The sequence below is a fragment of the Chelon labrosus genome (assembly GCF_963514085.1).
Source record: "Chelon labrosus genome assembly, chromosome: 18".
Classification (NCBI taxonomy): Eukaryota; Metazoa; Chordata; class Actinopteri; order Mugiliformes; family Mugilidae; genus Chelon; species Chelon labrosus.
The window spans coordinates 3,998,752-4,015,166 of NC_140351.1; the positions used below are offsets into that span (position 1 = coordinate 3,998,752).

At 44.8% G+C, this 16,415-nt stretch overlaps 1 protein-coding gene across 2 annotated transcripts in view; it reads left to right on the forward strand.

Moving 5' to 3' along the window:
- The window catches only part of znf438 (zinc finger protein 438), a 53,340-nt gene extending 37,127 nt beyond the window's left edge, over positions 1-16,213 (forward strand). Inside the window, exons 3-5 of one of the 2 annotated variants that reach the window (XR_014699600.1) lie at positions 11,271-13,043; positions 13,125-13,945; positions 14,549-16,213. Coding sequence is in view for 1 of the 2 variants with exons in the window: in XM_084566505.1 (XP_084422631.1) it covers positions 11,299-13,043; positions 13,125-13,713 (2,334 nt within the window). In the remaining variant the exon portion in view is untranslated. Of the gene's footprint in view, positions 1-11,270; positions 13,044-13,124 lie in introns of both variants that reach the window. The other variant, XM_084566505.1, reaches the window with a different exon arrangement.
- Positions 16,214-16,415: the final 202 nt, after the last annotated feature.

Here is a 16,415-nt window from a genome sequence, read left to right on the forward strand (position 1 = left end):
CTGCAGGAGTGTGTTTTAAACGTGTGTTTGAGCAGCTTCTTCCACTCGCATGCGTGTTCACGTGTGTCTGTCGGTAGGGATGGAGGAGCAGATTAATAAATGAAGGACGAAGGGAGAGGACGGAGATGCGTAGATGCAGATGGACATCTCCTCTTGTTTACCTACGCAAGCGGCGCGCGTCGCTCGAACATCTGTGTTCAGCAGATCGTGTGATTGCGCGGCATACTTGCATGAGCCAAGGCTTGTCTGTCCTAGAGTACATCCCGTAACGTACATCTGCTGGCAACACATCTATGGAAGTGTGACTTTAAATTGAACGAGACTGTACGACATGTCGTCCAAAGGCGTTCCTGGATGCTTGTTAATAAAAGAAACCTTGGAACACTGAGCCAGGGGTTGTACCGACTAGTCGACCTTACTTTAAGCATCATGTTGACAATAACAACATGGACGCCTCCAAGAAGAGCCCAGTGGGTCATTACAGCAAACTAGCAGAGGTTCATCAAGGGTGTGGAAATACTTCACTAAAGATGAAGCCCATACTACCATGACATGTCAGTCCTGAAGTACAACTTAAGTACTACTGCATCTGAAAAGACGTCTGGTAACGCTAGCAGAGGCTATTGATGGTGCCGAGGTGCTGCCTGTTTTTATACAGGCTCTACAGTATGTATCACATAAGCTGCCTGTTGTTGGCATATGCATTCAGGTCAAGAATCATGCAGCCGGTCCTTTCTACAGAGAGCACAATAGTCCCAGAAATCATCAACCACTTTTAGGAAGATGACTTTGCAACCACTTTGTTTGTCAGTAGCGCTCTGAAGCCTTGAACGAACCGTGAACTGTAAACCTGATTGTAGTGTGGCCGTCTTGGCACACAGCTCTTTGAAAGAAATTTTTCCCAACATCACGGTCCACACTTGGCACCGGTTCCATTTTGCCTCTTTGTTGTGTGACTAATGGGGTGTTTGTGCACCTGGGATTGGAGGAAGATTTTACATATTTGTTTCTCAACTGGTCAGCTGTATTATTTCATCTCTAACGGTACCATTGTGGGTGTACTTTTCCAAAGTAGACAGAATGAAAAAGAGAAAAGTCTTCTTTCTTTTTTTTTGCAGATGTGTCAACGATAAATAAGGAATCGCCTCTTGAGGTTTTGTTTGTTTCCCTATTTTGGACTTGAAAACATTTTTTATCTGCGTCCTGTGTCGAACATCCACCAGTGTTTTTAAGTGATATTAGCATGACATCATTTCCTTTGGTCAGTAAGCAGCATGAGCTCATCGCAACTTCCTGACAGCAGTGACTGCACATTTATTAAAGGAAATACACTCATCAGCCACAACATTATGACCACTGACAGCAGAAGTTAAAAACAATTGACCGTCTTGTGACAAGTCAGTGTCCTGCTGGAAAACTTTTTGGAAACTGGCATTCTTTGGTGTGGATGTTACTTAGACATGTAGCACCCACCTAGACCAGACCAGGCACCCCCACCCCATAGCAATGACACTCCTTGGTGGCAGCAGCCATCCTCAGCAGGATGCAGCCACAAAAACGCTTTAGGAGTACCTCATAAAGACATGAAGAATAGCACAAGGTGTTGACCTGGCCTCCAAATTCACTAGATGCCAAACTGATCAAGTATCTTTGGGATGATCCACAGAGGACCCTCCCCTCAAAGACCACCACTAACTACATTTTGTTGCCAGACACCACAGGACACCCTCAGAAGGCCCATGTCCATTCTCTGATGAGCCACCACTACCATTTCATAGACTTAACTGCAGCAGTTTGGCATTTCAAGCTGTCACAGTGAACGATGTCTTGTTGTTGTGTATAATTTACCAGTTGAATCCCAACTGGCAAAAGCTAAAACAGTCCAAACCTTTTCCTTTTCCTCTTGACTTCCTCTCATTAATGTTTCTCCATCTTCTTCGACACTTCTTGTCATCTTCTCACGCTGCTTTTCTGTTTCTCCTCCAGCCCCTCCCTTCATTTTTCCACCACTCTTTAGTGCTGTTTGACCTATTCAGAAGAGTCCAAATGTCACAGCGGAGGGAAAGGTCAGGTAAAGGTTTAGTGCTGAGCAAAGTCTGGATGGAGAACACAGTGCTGGGGGAGGGAGGGAGGGCGCCCGGGGGTTGTGGTAGCGGGGGCTACGTTAACACTTTAGACCTTGAGCGCGCTTGCACACACTCGGCCACGCCGCTGTCACCTCGGCTCCACGTCGACGCCACTCAGCTCGGAGCCGCCGGCCGTATGCTCATTTGGTTCAGCTGCAGCCGAGGATGATTGAGGACGTTGCAGCTTCCCGGCCGTGACACATGGCCTTGTTGGACATCGGGTCAAAGGTCACCGGTTGTCAGGGGTTTACAGCATCCTGCCTTCAAAGGGATTGTTTTTTTTTTTATTGAGGGTCCAGCTTCTCTAGTGAGTTTTCTACCTGGCCTCCTCCTCCTGCTTCTTCTTCTTCTTCTGTTTTAGCATCAAAGCTGCCAAAGAATTAAGAAGAAGAGGAACCAAAGTCACGGACTAAACATGTCTGCTGTGTGGAAGAACTTTACTCTGTTAGACAGAAAGTTGGGGTTAAATAACTTGTTTCCAGCTGAAAGATAATCACCAATGCAGTAATTATCCAATAGGAGGCTCGTACCTATTTGCTTAGTTAAATCCAGGTGGAGACTTTTGTTTTGGCCAGGCAGTGCATATCGATCTAAGGATGTCCTGATCGGTATCAGGGAACGTTTAAAATGATCGGATCAGACTTCAGCCAAGTAGTTTCCAAGTAATTTTAGGTCAGCCATGAACCAAAACCACGCCCCTGCAGCATCTTCCTCTTCTGCTGCTTTAATGGAGGTTGGGTAGCATCAAAGCTGCCAGAAATTGAAGAAGAAGAAGAAGAGGAACCAAAACTTTACTCTGGAAAATGAAGTGAGTCAGACAGCAGTTAGCAACAAATGCAATGTGGATGTTTGGTGACAAACACTGAGCGTTTAAAAGAAGAGAAAAGTTTCCTGGAGACGGCGTCAAGGAGAGAAATCTTCCAGAGAGGGTTAGGGAGTTTATGGCAGCGTTGGATGACCAGAACATTTGTGGACTAGAGAACACAAGGTACCAGCTACCCTCTCCACACTACATTAACTTTGACAGAAAGATTTATTGGACTGAATCCGGTCGACTCTTGGAGAAGACAAGGAATCTACAGGAGAGGACGTTTAAGATCATTTACTGACTATTTAAAGATCAGTAACCGATCCGGACGTCCCTCTGTTTCCTTATTTCTAAGATGTAAAGCCAAAGGAAGCTAAACATCAAGAGTCGACGCGAGGAACGGCGGTTTAGCAACAGGATTTCTATATTGATTCATCTACATCCACATGCAGGGCAGAGCAGCCGGATCCTAATTGGAATGGATTTCTCCCTTTGCATTGATTTGCTCAGGTGACAGTGGATGACATACGATTGTGTGTGTTTTGTGTGTGTGTGTCTTGCGTTGCGAGCGCTGCATACCATATGGTGCTCTAATATTCTCTCTTGCAACACCTTTCACTGTTTGTTGTCCGGTGTAAAAAAGAAAAAAAAAAGAAAAAGGTGAAATGAGCAGCTGGATGCTACCAACTCACCGATCATTGTGTGTTTATGTGTGTGTTTGGGTGTGTGTGTTGGTGCTCTCTCCTCCTTGGCTCTCTCTCGTTCGGCAGACCTCTGGGATGAAACGGGGACCTCTGCAAACACTGATTTCATTTTCCTCATGACCGCTTTCGCTCCAGACCCCAGCTCCCCGGCATGCACGCACACATATGAGCACACACACATTTAAATACACACTCACACACGCACATAGCTGCATAACTCACAAGTACACCTTAGGCTGCAGAGCAAAGATGAGCAGTTAGCATGCGTGCAGGGAGAAGCAATCGAGCACAGATAACTCTTTGAGCTCATTCAGGAGGAAAAAATAAAATTGGGATGAGCTAATTTCCTCGTGGGCTGCGGCGTTCACGGACCATGTTTAGTTTTAGTTAACGACAACTTTTTAACCACCTCTGAGTATTTTTACTTATCCCACATGCTGTGTATATGTGTGTGTTTTTGTATTTGTGTGTGTGTGAGAGAGAGAGAGAAAGAGGGAGGGGTTCTGGTGAAAGATGGCCGCTGGACATGGCTTCTCACAGCCGGCTGGCCCCGACCCCCCGTGCTCTGCCCTCTTATCTAGCCCAGATCCTGGCCTTTCATCTGGGCTAAAACCTGGGGGGAGCTTGGCCTCTGCTGGGTTTTTTTAGCCCTTCCTCCCACATAGACATACGCTTCATTCCAGACCCCCTCCGTCTCAAGGCTCTATCTGCGAGTCCCAGATGAGCATCAACTCTCACCTACAAGAAAGATAACAAACCTCACACTCCTCCTCTGCTCGGTGCTCTGCTTCCCCCAACTTTAAACTACATCACCTTCCTCAATATCTGCTGCAAGATGATCAGATGAGATTGAAGCCCTATTTGCACAGGAAAAGTTTTACCTGAGGACGTCATGTGATTTAGAACTTTGTGTTTTACTCAAATTTACTGACTTTATCCCTTATAATGTCTTTTCTGCTTTATTATCCTACCTCACCTCTATGAGTTACTTTGCAAAAATTGCTTTTTTCTGTGTTAGTGCATGCTGACAGCAACATCTCAACTTTGCACCCAAACATCTGACCAAACTTTGATTTTTCAACACGGCCTTCATAGTTCTTGACTGAAAAGAGGCAGAAAGAAAGCAGCCAAAGAAACAAAACGCCTTAAAATAACGTAGACCTCGGTCTTAGGGGAAACAGGGAAGGTCATTTTCACTTTACAAATGTCGCTAGACGTCCCCAGGTAAAACTAGTCCCGTGCAAATCTGTGTTTTGTTGTGGCGCATTCTTACCGGATAAGTAAGATTTACTGACGTTATCCTTGGTTGTGTCTCTGCTACTTTCTGCTTCCCCTCCATGTTAAAGTCAGTATACGTCAGACAGCTTTAGTTACTCTGCAGATTTGGATTAATCATAAAAAACGAATCTACGAAATACCTGTCAGTATTTACATCTGCAAAACACTGATGCATCAATAAATAAAATCCAACACCTCAAAATATGCTGCCACGCCTGTCATCCATCTCATCATCCTGCAAGATTTCGTTCTTGAGCTTGTGCTTTTCTTTTAGGGTCTGCATTCCGTGACATCTTGACTTTGCACCCAAACATCTGTCCACGCTTTGATTTATATAACAGCCTTCATAATTCTTGACTGAAAAGAGGCAGAAACAAAAGCAAATCAATCAAACACAACTCTTTAAAAAAAAAAAAAAGAATAGAAACTTCTGCAATTATTACGAATGACTAAAGGTCCCCAGGTAAAACTAGTCCCGTGCAAATAGGACTTTGGAGTCTAACTTTCAAAACCAAATAAAATCAGTCTGTCTTGGATTTGGATTTCCTGGCTGGGAGCAGAATGCCGGAGTCTGCAGTTTAAAGAGTAGCTGGCTAAAAGCAAAACCAGAGAATGCATCGGGGGATGCTACCCAAACACAATGCTCTCCATGTTTTGACTTTTCACACAGCAGCGCGTTCACCTCTCACTAACTTGCATTAGCGGCGAACAATAGCTAGGGTTGTTTTGGCTGGTCAGCCCATCAGTCTTTGGCTGGAGCCACCTCTTCATGTGACCCGGGTCCAGGTTTGAGAGTGTGAGCTTTTTGTGTTTACACCATTTCATTCCATTCCAGGTGGATGCCTGGCCCGTCCCCACACTGCCCTCCTGCTCAACCCTGACCTGTTTCCAGCATAAACAGCAGATCCTCACCTCTCACCCCTCTAGCTTTACCTGATAATCTGTCTCTGTGGACCACCACCCCCCCAGAAACGCACACACAAACACCCCCTTTTTCTTCTCTCTCTCCCTCGGCCTCCTGCATTCTCTCCAGAAACCAGGTTTTTGCATCACCCCGGCCCTGACCTCTGACCCCGGTCAGATTAGAGCGGTCGGCATTTCAAATCCAGCAGCAGATTGAGTAGCATCTGTGACCTCTCCCCTCGCCTTGTTGTGTTATTCCCTCTCGAGTCAAGAGGAGGCTTCTCAGATCTCAGTAACATTTAAAGTGAGGCAGGTTTGTAGTTTAAGGACACAGGACATTACAAGAGTCCTGTGAGCCATCTTCAGAAAGTATTCAGATGCTTTCACTTTTATAAGTATCGCACAATAACCCGTAATTACAAAATCAAATCAAAACATCTCAAATTCGAGCACAAGTCATGACGCACACATAAAACAGCTCTGTTCTTGGTTCTGAAACAGCACATTCAATCCATTAGAGATGGCGGCTGTTACAATCCTCAGATCAGATGTTAATGCGAGGTCAAAATTTCAAACAGACAGACGACGCCTAACAACCGCTACGAGAGCATGAGCAACACTTTGTAGCTCGCCACTCGTCTGGTCGTTTTGTAACTTTTATGTCTCATAGTGTGAACGCAGCATTAGTCAGTCAGACCTTAGAGTGGATAGACCGAGGACATGACTCAGTGAAAGACCTGAAACTGTGTACCTGGAGCTGGAGTTTAAATTATTCATAGAGCATAAGGAAAAGGATTCTCTGGTCGGATGAAACAGAAAATAGAAATTCTCAACATGATGTCTGTTTCCAGGACACGGAAACGGTTTCTCGTGTTCTTGTCAAACTCCAAGTAAGGGTCGTACCCTGATTTTAGGATGAAAATGTTCAGCCTGAGCAGAAACCAGACTCTGTTCATCGCCTGGCTTAATTTCATAGTTAATGGTGGGAATCTGATGCTATCAAGGTGGCTGAAAACTTTCTTTAAATGTCTCTCATTTGTGTGGCTTTAACAAATACCTAAACTTGCTTGGACGTCTTTTATATTTCCTGTGGTTCAACCGTTTCTTTAAAATGAATCTTAAGCAAAAACCCTTGACTAACTTCAAACTGAGCCCATGTTTTGTATTCGAGTATCCTAGTCGAGGAAATTAGAGTGATTACCATGTGTTCATATATTTATAGCTTTTGTTTTGTCTCCGTCCTTGACTGTAGCATCTCTGCTGTTCTTCCGGCGGTATCAGGATCATTATGAGCTGACAAGCGTTTATGGATGTGGCTCTTAAGCATCTGTGGCTCTGGCTTTTCTCCTGTTTGGTTTCTCTTTTTTTTCTGTGCTTGAATACCACAAGAACCACCTGAGGAGACTTAAGAATGACAAGTCAGCTGCCACCGTTACATCAACAAGTGAACAAACCCTCGCCTGCTCGTCTTCCTTTTCTTTTCTTTCACGTGTCTCTTTTACCTCTTCCATGTGGCTTAACTGAAGAACAGAACAGACAAACATAGAGGGGGAAGACAAAATGGAAAGAGTTGGTGAAATGAGAACAAAAAAGCCTGGAGATAACGTAGCCCCGGGTGCTTTTTTATTTCCTGGCCTCCACCAGTAAAGAAGACAGAGTCATTGATAGTTTCAGCATACTGGCTAACTAGCTGTGGCCTGGGGCTGTGCCATCATCAGTGTCACTTCCCTGTTGTACCAGCATTGCCAGGCGTATCCAGACTCAGTTCTCATCATATGAGTCTAGTAACATGGTATTTGGATTTCATTATGAGGTGCGTTTGAACCAGAGGAAAAAAAATGCTCTGCACACAACTGGATAGCCCTACAGCCAATCAGGTTGGGGTTAGGGTCAGGGTTACACATAAAGCCAGCCTAAACGGCTCGGTAGATCTTTGCTGGAGCATAATCAGTTCCCAATGGAGTGACTCCAGACCAACTCTCCCTGACAAACGTTTTGTGGATGGAGGAAGTTTGGTTGGCTGTAACGCTAGTATAAGTGTAGCTTACAGTTCAGACCTAGCTTAAAGTTCAGACCTAGCTTAAAGTTCAGACATAGCTTAAAGTTCAGACCTAACTTACAGTCCAGATCTATCTTAAAGTTCAAACTTACCTTAAAATTCAGACCTAGCTTAAGTTCAGACCTAGCTTACAGTTACGACCTATCTTACAGTTCAGACCTAGCTCAAAGCTCAAACCTAATTTAAGTTCAAACTAAGCTTACAGTTCAGACCTAGCTTACAGATCAAAGCTAGCTTAAAATTCAGACCTAGCCTAAAGTTTAAACCTAGCTTACAGTTCATATCTAGTTTACAGTTCAAACCTAGCTTACAGTTCAAACCTATCTTACAGTTCAAAGCTATCTTACAGTTCAAAGCTAGCTTAAAGTCCAGACCTATTTTAAAGTTCAGACCTAGCTTACAGTTCAGAGCTATCTTACAGTTCAAACCTGGCTAAAGTTCAGAGCTAGCTTAAAGTCCAGACCTATTTTAAAGTCCAGAACTAGCTTAAAGTTCAGACCTAGCTTAAAGTTTAGACCTAGCTTAAAGTTCACACTTAGCTTACAGTTCAGAGCTAGCTTACTGTTCAGACCTAGCTCAAGTTCAAACCTAGATTACAGTTCAGAACTACCTTAAAGTTCAGAGCTCAAAGTTCACACTTAGCTTACAGTTCAGAGCTAGCTTACTGTTCAGACCTAGCTCAAGTTCAAACCTAGATTACAGTTCAGAACTAGCTTAAAGTTCAGAGCTCAAAGTTCACACTTAGCTTACAGTTCAGAGCTAGCTTACTGTTCAGACCTAGCTCAAGTTCAAACCTAGATTACAGTTCAGAGCTAGCTTAAAGGTCAGAGCTCAAAGTTCACACTTAGCTTACAGTTCAGAGCTAGCTTGCAGTTCAAACCTAACTCAAAGTTGTGGTCTGAACAAACCCAAGGCACACTGAGGACACAATCTGGATCCAGTCGCTCAGACCACATTTGGAGTTGGGCTCCTGGTCACAATGATTGATCTGATGTCCTATTACATAAGCTGAGTTCTGCTTGATTAATTCATTCATTGAAAAAACACGCTCCTTTAAATGGTCGCTAGAAAAGACTAAAGTGTTGTTGAAAGTCTGTTAATTATCCGTTCATTGTCCCTCAGAGGATGAATTTAAATAAATGTTGATCCCACTCTCTCACTTCTTGTTTTGTTGCACCAGCAGGTCAAACTCTTCTTAACCCTCTGAGAAATATAAACTTTTACTATTTGGACTGGCACAGCTTTGTGTGCAGACTTTAATGGTTCCCAGATGATGAATGTTTGGCACTTTGGTGATCTCCTGATATATTTCATGTAGTGCCTCCTTTGCATGGTTTGGAGTGGCAGCGCTACACATGTTATTTGACTCTTACCATTGCATTTTATTAACAGCATGTATTCATTGTGCAGAAGCATTGTGTAAGAATTATTTATTATTTTAATTCTCACACTCTCCTTCTGCAGCAAATAACTCTGACATCTTTGGCAAATCCTTATTGCGTTTTCTCCCTGATGTCTAATACCTAGTTCTGTTCAGTTTCTTGAAATATTAGATGTTTTCAAGTAACAAAAGTTCAAACGCAGTACTTCCCTACACTGACCACACTGTTCCAGTGCTATTTTCCGTGTGGAATGAGACAATCAGACTTTGTAAAGATGGATTTGTTTTTGCGAGCTGACTTGGTGTCAGGTGATGTCTGCTGAATCGTCTGTGACCAAAGGATTACAGCTCCTTCCTCGGCTGTTGATACACACTTTTTCCACCCCTCGTATCCAGCTGTATACTTTGACGTTGCAGAAGTAATCGACAAGCATTGCCCCCATTCCTTTTTTATTTTTATTTTTATACCTACATCAAACGTCCAGAGGAAGACATATCCCATGGTTTTATTCCACTCTGCCTTCAGCCAAAGTCACAGTCAAACGGGAATCAACTATCCACACAGAGGAGGAATATCTCCAGTTTTATGGAGTCGTAATGCGGTATGGGTACTGTATAAATAATCTCTCTGCACAGAAACACTTCCAGCTGTTAAACAATATGCCCTTCACTGCTGTTTTTCCCCTCGTCATTCTTTTGAAGGTAAAAAGGTCCTTTTCTTTTAAAGTGAATAGCGAGGCTTTCTTTTTTTTTGTATGAAATTATTTTGCCTTTTGTAACACCTCCAGATTGTGGCACTTTTATGCTGATTAGCATTACGGAATGGAGTTGGAAGTCTGCCTGCATCAAATGCCGCAATTGAGACTCGGGTCATAATGTTAAATTCAAACCTCGGAGTCTGTTCACAATTAGGCCCTTTGAAGGTTTCCACTGTAATCTCTCCCTCCTTTTGATATAAAGATACAGCACTGATATACACGAAGGCAATTTCGCCTTTTTTTGTTTTTAAAACCATACCTGTGGCTTATGATTGATGGATGGAAACTGTTCGGTAGATTGAGATAATAAGGACTTGTTTAAAACCTCACTCTGAGGTTAGAGTTTCCCCCGTGGACTTCAGCAGTATTTTGTATCAGCACTGTGAGAAAGGAAAAGCCTCCCTCCCCACTGGGCGACCGTGAAATGTTATTTGTGAACAAGGGATGATGAAGTAAATCCCGGGGCATCCTCGTTGCCTTCGGCCAGGTTAGAGTGCCGGTCAGGTGAAGACAAGATGAGAGGGGAGCCCCCTCTTCATCTGGTAGAGATCCTGCCGTTGGGCAGCTTTCACGCTCCACTGGCTGATCCTTCCAGGAAGTGAGGGGAGGTACAAGGAGCCCCCCACAGATCCTCAGCATGTACCACGGCTGCATGCTGAGCCCATATCAAAGGGGGCAGTTTGTCCTTAGCCTGGGGGGAGAGGGAGTCTGCTGTTTGCGACCAGAGAGACATGAGTAATAAGACAGCTTGTCACACTTGTGCAGATGACTGTATTTTTGACGGTGCATGTTTGCTTCTGTCCTGCTTGGGTTGCAGAGTAATGGCCTCTATTAAAAGACCTTTCGACCTTCTGCAGAGAGGTCACATTTATATTAATGATGTTGGCAGCTTCAGACGAGACCAAGAAACCATGCCAGCATCTGAGTTATTCCTGTTAATGGTGTTAGATAGTACAGACAGAAGCATGCATTCACACTAGGGGTTGTACAGACTAGTCGACCAGTCATTTTTCACATGACAGTAACAACATGGACGCCTCAAAGAAGACAGGTGACGAGCCCAGTGGGTCATTGCAGCAAACTAGCAGCGGTTCATCAGGTTTCTGTAAATATTTCTCTAACCCTAGTTCACACATGATGCTGTTGCTGCAGCGTTGATATATAAGCCTGAGGTTCAAGGTTTTGAGGGAAGTTTAAGACTGATAATAATAACTGACAGAAATGTTTTTCTTTTTTGTGCTTGTGTGTTTTAGTTGGTAGCGAGCGAGTCCAGCCCGTCAGATGAAGAGCCTTCAGTTTCGAAGCATTGCCCCCAAGGCCCCGGCAGTGGTGCCCTCCCCCTCCCCTGCGGTCCTGTCCTGCCAGCCTCCGTCCGCCCTCCCCGAGGCCACCACCGCCTCCAGCCCAAAGTCCATCATCGTGCCCACCCAAAACTATGCACTGATGCAAATAGCAGGTCAAGATGGCACATTCTCCCTGGTGGCGCTGCCCCCTTCTGTCTCGTCTCAGACGCCGCAGCAAACCCAGTCGATCCAGAAGAACCTCAAGTTGCCCATTCCCAGATACCAGCCAGTGAGGAGCAAAGGGACCCAGGATAAGGCCAAATCTCCACTGACAGCTGCCAGGGCGAAAACAGCCTCAAACGTTTCTGTGGCAGTGCAGACCAAGACGGTGGAGACTGGAGGATCAACGGCGATGAAGAAAGAGACCAAGCACACAAAGGAAACCCTAGTGCCCAAAGAGGAGCCCTCAGAGCAAGTCATTTTCATTGATCCAGCCTCCTCTGACATCTCTGTCACCGCTCTTCTACCAGACAATGCTGTCCTCTACCCTGGTTCTCAGTTGGAGCGAGTGCCAGATGGCTCTGAACGACCTGCAGCTACTGGTCTTATTCAGAGTCTCCAGTACCCTACTACTGCTGTCAAGACCTCCCCAGGGAAATCCCCAGAGGAAAGGAAGACTACAGTGAGGCTGTGTCAATCAAAGCCAGCTGCTGCTCAGCCCCAGAGCAGTATCACAGTCCTGTCCCCGGCCATCTTCAGCAAAGCGGTCCAGATTATCCCATCCCCACCTAAGGGTAAACTCCCTATCTTGCCCTACTCTAAAATGAAGAGCAGTCTCATCCCAGCTGCCAAGCTCAACAGTTTATCCCCAGAGAAGAAAACCCTCTCTTCACAGGCAGGACTTAAAAACCCCTTAGATGCTAAATCCAAGACCTTTGAAACACCTGAAGCCTTGAGTCACAACCGGGTGCCAAACTCCAGTACTCAGTCGCAGGCCAAGAACACACTCATGCCCGTTGTGGGAACCCTCCAGAAACCACCTGGCAAGAAGAGAGGAAGAAAAAGAAAGACAATGGAAGACATCTTAGCCTTTGAGGCCCGCAAGAAGAGGTCGTTGTCTTTCTTTCGCAGAAGGGTTCCTGAGAAATCGCCAGCAGTTGTTCCCAGCTCCAAACAAAAGGAAGTGGATATATCAAAGAAATACCGCAGTATTCGACCCAAGCCCATGTTGGTCATGGAGACAGTTCCTCAACTAGTTAGTTTACCTGCCATCACCCCAGATGGCCAAGAACAGGAGCTCATACTTGGTCACCAACTCCCCAACACTACCACAACGAAGGCCCTGGACTGTCCTCCCCAAGCGGCGCCGGTTACCCTCCACCTGAGAGGCGGCTCCCACCCACGGCTGTTCATAGGAAGCCGTCCGCTCCACCGATGCCCGACCTGCAGCCGCTGTTTCCAGTTCAAGCATCACCTCCAGAGCCACATGAACAGTCACACCAACAGTCGGCCCTACATCTGCCCCGTGTGCCGCAAGGCCTACGCTCACTCGGGCAGCCTCAGCACGCACATGAAGCTTCACCACTCCGAGGTACGACCACGTCGGGCTTTGAGCTGCGAGTTCTGCGAGAAGTCCTTCGGATATGTGGGGGTGTACTTCAGTCATCTGAGGGAGGTCCACAAGGTGGTGCTGACCGTGGAGCCGTCAATCAGTCACCATGAGGACGACATGTCTGTGGAGGGGTGAGATTATTATCGATTGAGATTATAATTACATCAATTTCCAGATTAAAGCTTGTGATTAACTGATATTTTCCTCACCAGGGCCCACTCCCCGGATCCATCTGATGAACAGGATCATGAAGACCCTGTGGAGCTGCAGATTAAATGTGGCCGCTGCCAAGCTATCACTCCCACCTTTGCCGACATGAAGATGCATTTGCTTTATGTGCACGGGGAGGAGGTGCACATTCGGCTTCACGACGGCCAGCCTCCACGGGGGGGCCGCGAGGCCGAGAACGAGCTGGTGAAGCACGCCGCGCACTACTGGCGCCAGCTCAACGAGAGGCGCAACCTGGTCAAGTGCGGCAGCTGCGATGAGGAATTCTTCTCCTTCTCCAAGCTCAAGAGGCACATCATGTCCCACCACCGCGGAAGCGAGGGGGAGGACAGCGGGACGTTCTCGTCACCGGAAAGCGGCGGAGGCCTCGGCGTCCTCGCAGCGGGTGCAGCTTTTAACTGTGTGCTCTGCAGCGAGGTGCTGAACACTAAAGAGGAGGTTATGGAGCACTGGAGGAGTCGCCACCACTGTGAGCAGCCCGGCCTGCTGTGGGACGCCCTGAGCTCCTACTCCGGCCACGAAGAGGGCGAGGCAGACGGCGATCTGAACACTCCCGCTCCGAGCCCACACTAGCCAGCTTAGCCCATGGAGCCCTTCATCGCGGTTCCTCCTCCTCCTCGTACTCACTTAGTCCTAACAATCAGCAGCACAGGGATAGAGAGTCTCTCTTACGTCTTTTAGCACTAGCTTCATCTTTCACCAGCTGTGACATTTGACTTGGTCCAAAAAAAGAAGAAAAAACAAAATCAAACCCACGGTGAAAATTGATCTTCGTGTTACAACTCTTAAGGGATATTCTCACTAGGTCAGAGAATCCAGTTTTATAAACAATATAATTTTTCATAGTATTTTGATTGCACTGTTCTGTTCTGGGATGTTTTTGTTTTTGTTCTGAGGTATGTATTTAAAATCCTGTTGGAAGTTAGATGATTATTTTTTTCTACTGGTTATTTAAATGTTATTAAGAGGGTAATTTATAACCTAAATGACAACAGTATATCTGGTAAAGGGTCGTTTCATCCTTTAATCAATCTGGCCGTGCAGATCATTTGGTGGTACGGGCTTGTTTTTTGAGATGGCTGGTTACAGTCTTCACTTTCCCTCTCGTTTATTATTCCTTTCCTTTTTGTTGTAGTTTCTTTAACCAAAAAGTTATTGCAGCTTTCTCAGCTAGATCACTTTATTAAAAACTCACATTTGTACCATTAGCATCCATTTATATCTTGCTGCAGCTGGTGTTGTTTTACAGATTATTAGTGGCTTTAGATGACGTGCAACAGAACTGTTTTCCTTTTAAGCGGCTTGACTTCTAACCCACATGGACGCCCAAACTCAGTTTCTTTTTAGATGTGAGCGCCGCAAAGACGTTCCATTTACCTTCATTTTTTTTATTTTTGTTTTTTTGCAGACAGTATCAGAAATCTCAGAAGATGACAACTGAAACCACCAAATCTGCATGGCTAGACACCACGGCTTGGAAAGTGAGAAAAACATTTATTAATTAGGATGGAATGAATTGTTAAAACAAAAAGGTCTACTATCACACTGGCGGACAATTTATTTATCCACTGGCCTTGGATTACAACAGATTAAACAGAAAATCGGTTTCTGCACAACTCCTTCGCCGGGATGTTCCTCAAAATGTTCAGCTATGACTTGAACTTCCACCTCACGGTCTTACAGAACGAGGAGGGTCCGTATTTTCAACCTGGACCCACGAAGGAACACTTTCCTAACCAGCACCCAAGTGACATCCTTGTTGCCTTTCTTGGAAACAAACAAAAAAAAAAAGAAGAAGAAGAAGTAAAAGAAATCGGTGTTTATGCGTAACGTGGCTTATCATCGTCCTCTGTGGGCCGAGTTCTATCTTCTTGACTTGTTGATTAATGCCTATATGTGTATTCTGTGACATGCCAAGGGTCTATTCACACTAGTGATTGTAGAAGTGAGTTTTGCATTTTAGGCTTTTCTCGACAGAAAAACAAAAAAGCAAAAAAAAAAAAAAAAAAAAAAAGCACTTGACAGAATACTGTTCGTTGAGTTAGAGGAGATGAATGAATGCCTGTTGTCGACCAGCTCATGTACGCACCTGTGGAACCGTGTGCACCCCCGACTCTGACCAGAGTTAATATAAACTGTCGTCAAGTCCAGAAAAATATGCTATTTTATATTCTAGATTAAACCAGAGGTCTTTTAGTATATTTATGCTCGTGATTGGAACCAGCACTGAGACATTTGTTACGTTTGCTTCTTATGAGTTTTTTTTTATTATGATTTTTTTTTGTGTGTGTGTGTGTGTGTGTGTGTGTTTCTTGGTCGGGGCGTCCCGTTACTACATGGCAGGTAGCTCTGTTAACATTTTTGTCTGTGTTTTATCTTTCATATGAAGAAAAAAAAAAAAGAGTCACAGGGTCAAGTGAATGTACCTGAATGTTTTAAAAACCCTACCAAAAGTATATATATATATATATAAAAACATATATATACATGCTATATAGACTTATTCTATAGATAGATTATATAGATATATTGAGAAAAATGATATATATATTTACATAGAGTAACTAGTGAATCAGCTGCTTTGTTCTGTCACATTGGAGGAGGAGACTGAGATGCATATATATATTATATCATTGCCAACCACTGGCAACAAAAGCCATGCAGAGCTGTCCTTACGTGTCTGACACAAAACGCAGGGCTGTGAGCGAAGGGCAACGCACCGACGTCCAGCAGGCGGAGGCGGAGGCGTCCCGGCGTTCATCGGTGAGTTGCCCTTTTGTTTTCGAGCCCTCAACGCAAACCAGGAAGTGACAGGATTAAGGCTCAGACTCTTCTTTTCCTCAGCTACACGAGAAACACAAGACGACCGTCGGCACAAGTCGGAAAATAATAAAAAAAAACAAAAAAAAAACTAACTAAATAAATAAAAATAGAAAATAAGTCCCACATTAGGTGATGCGATGTGTTGACTGTGTCAAAATAATAAAAGACTGAAAGTGTTTGTGCTCGTAACTGTTTATGTACCTGATGAACCTGATGTTTATGAGAATAAAAATATATGCTTTGTTGAGGACACGGTTGTTGGAATGTTTTTTTTTTCCATACATGCACCGATCAGCCACAACATTAAAACCACTGACAGGAGAAGTGAATAACATTTAAACCATCATGTGACAGTTCAGTGTTCTGCTGAGAAACTTCTGGACCTGGCATTCATTGGTGTGGATGTTACTTAGACATGTAGCACCCACCTAGACCAGACCAGGCACCCCCAC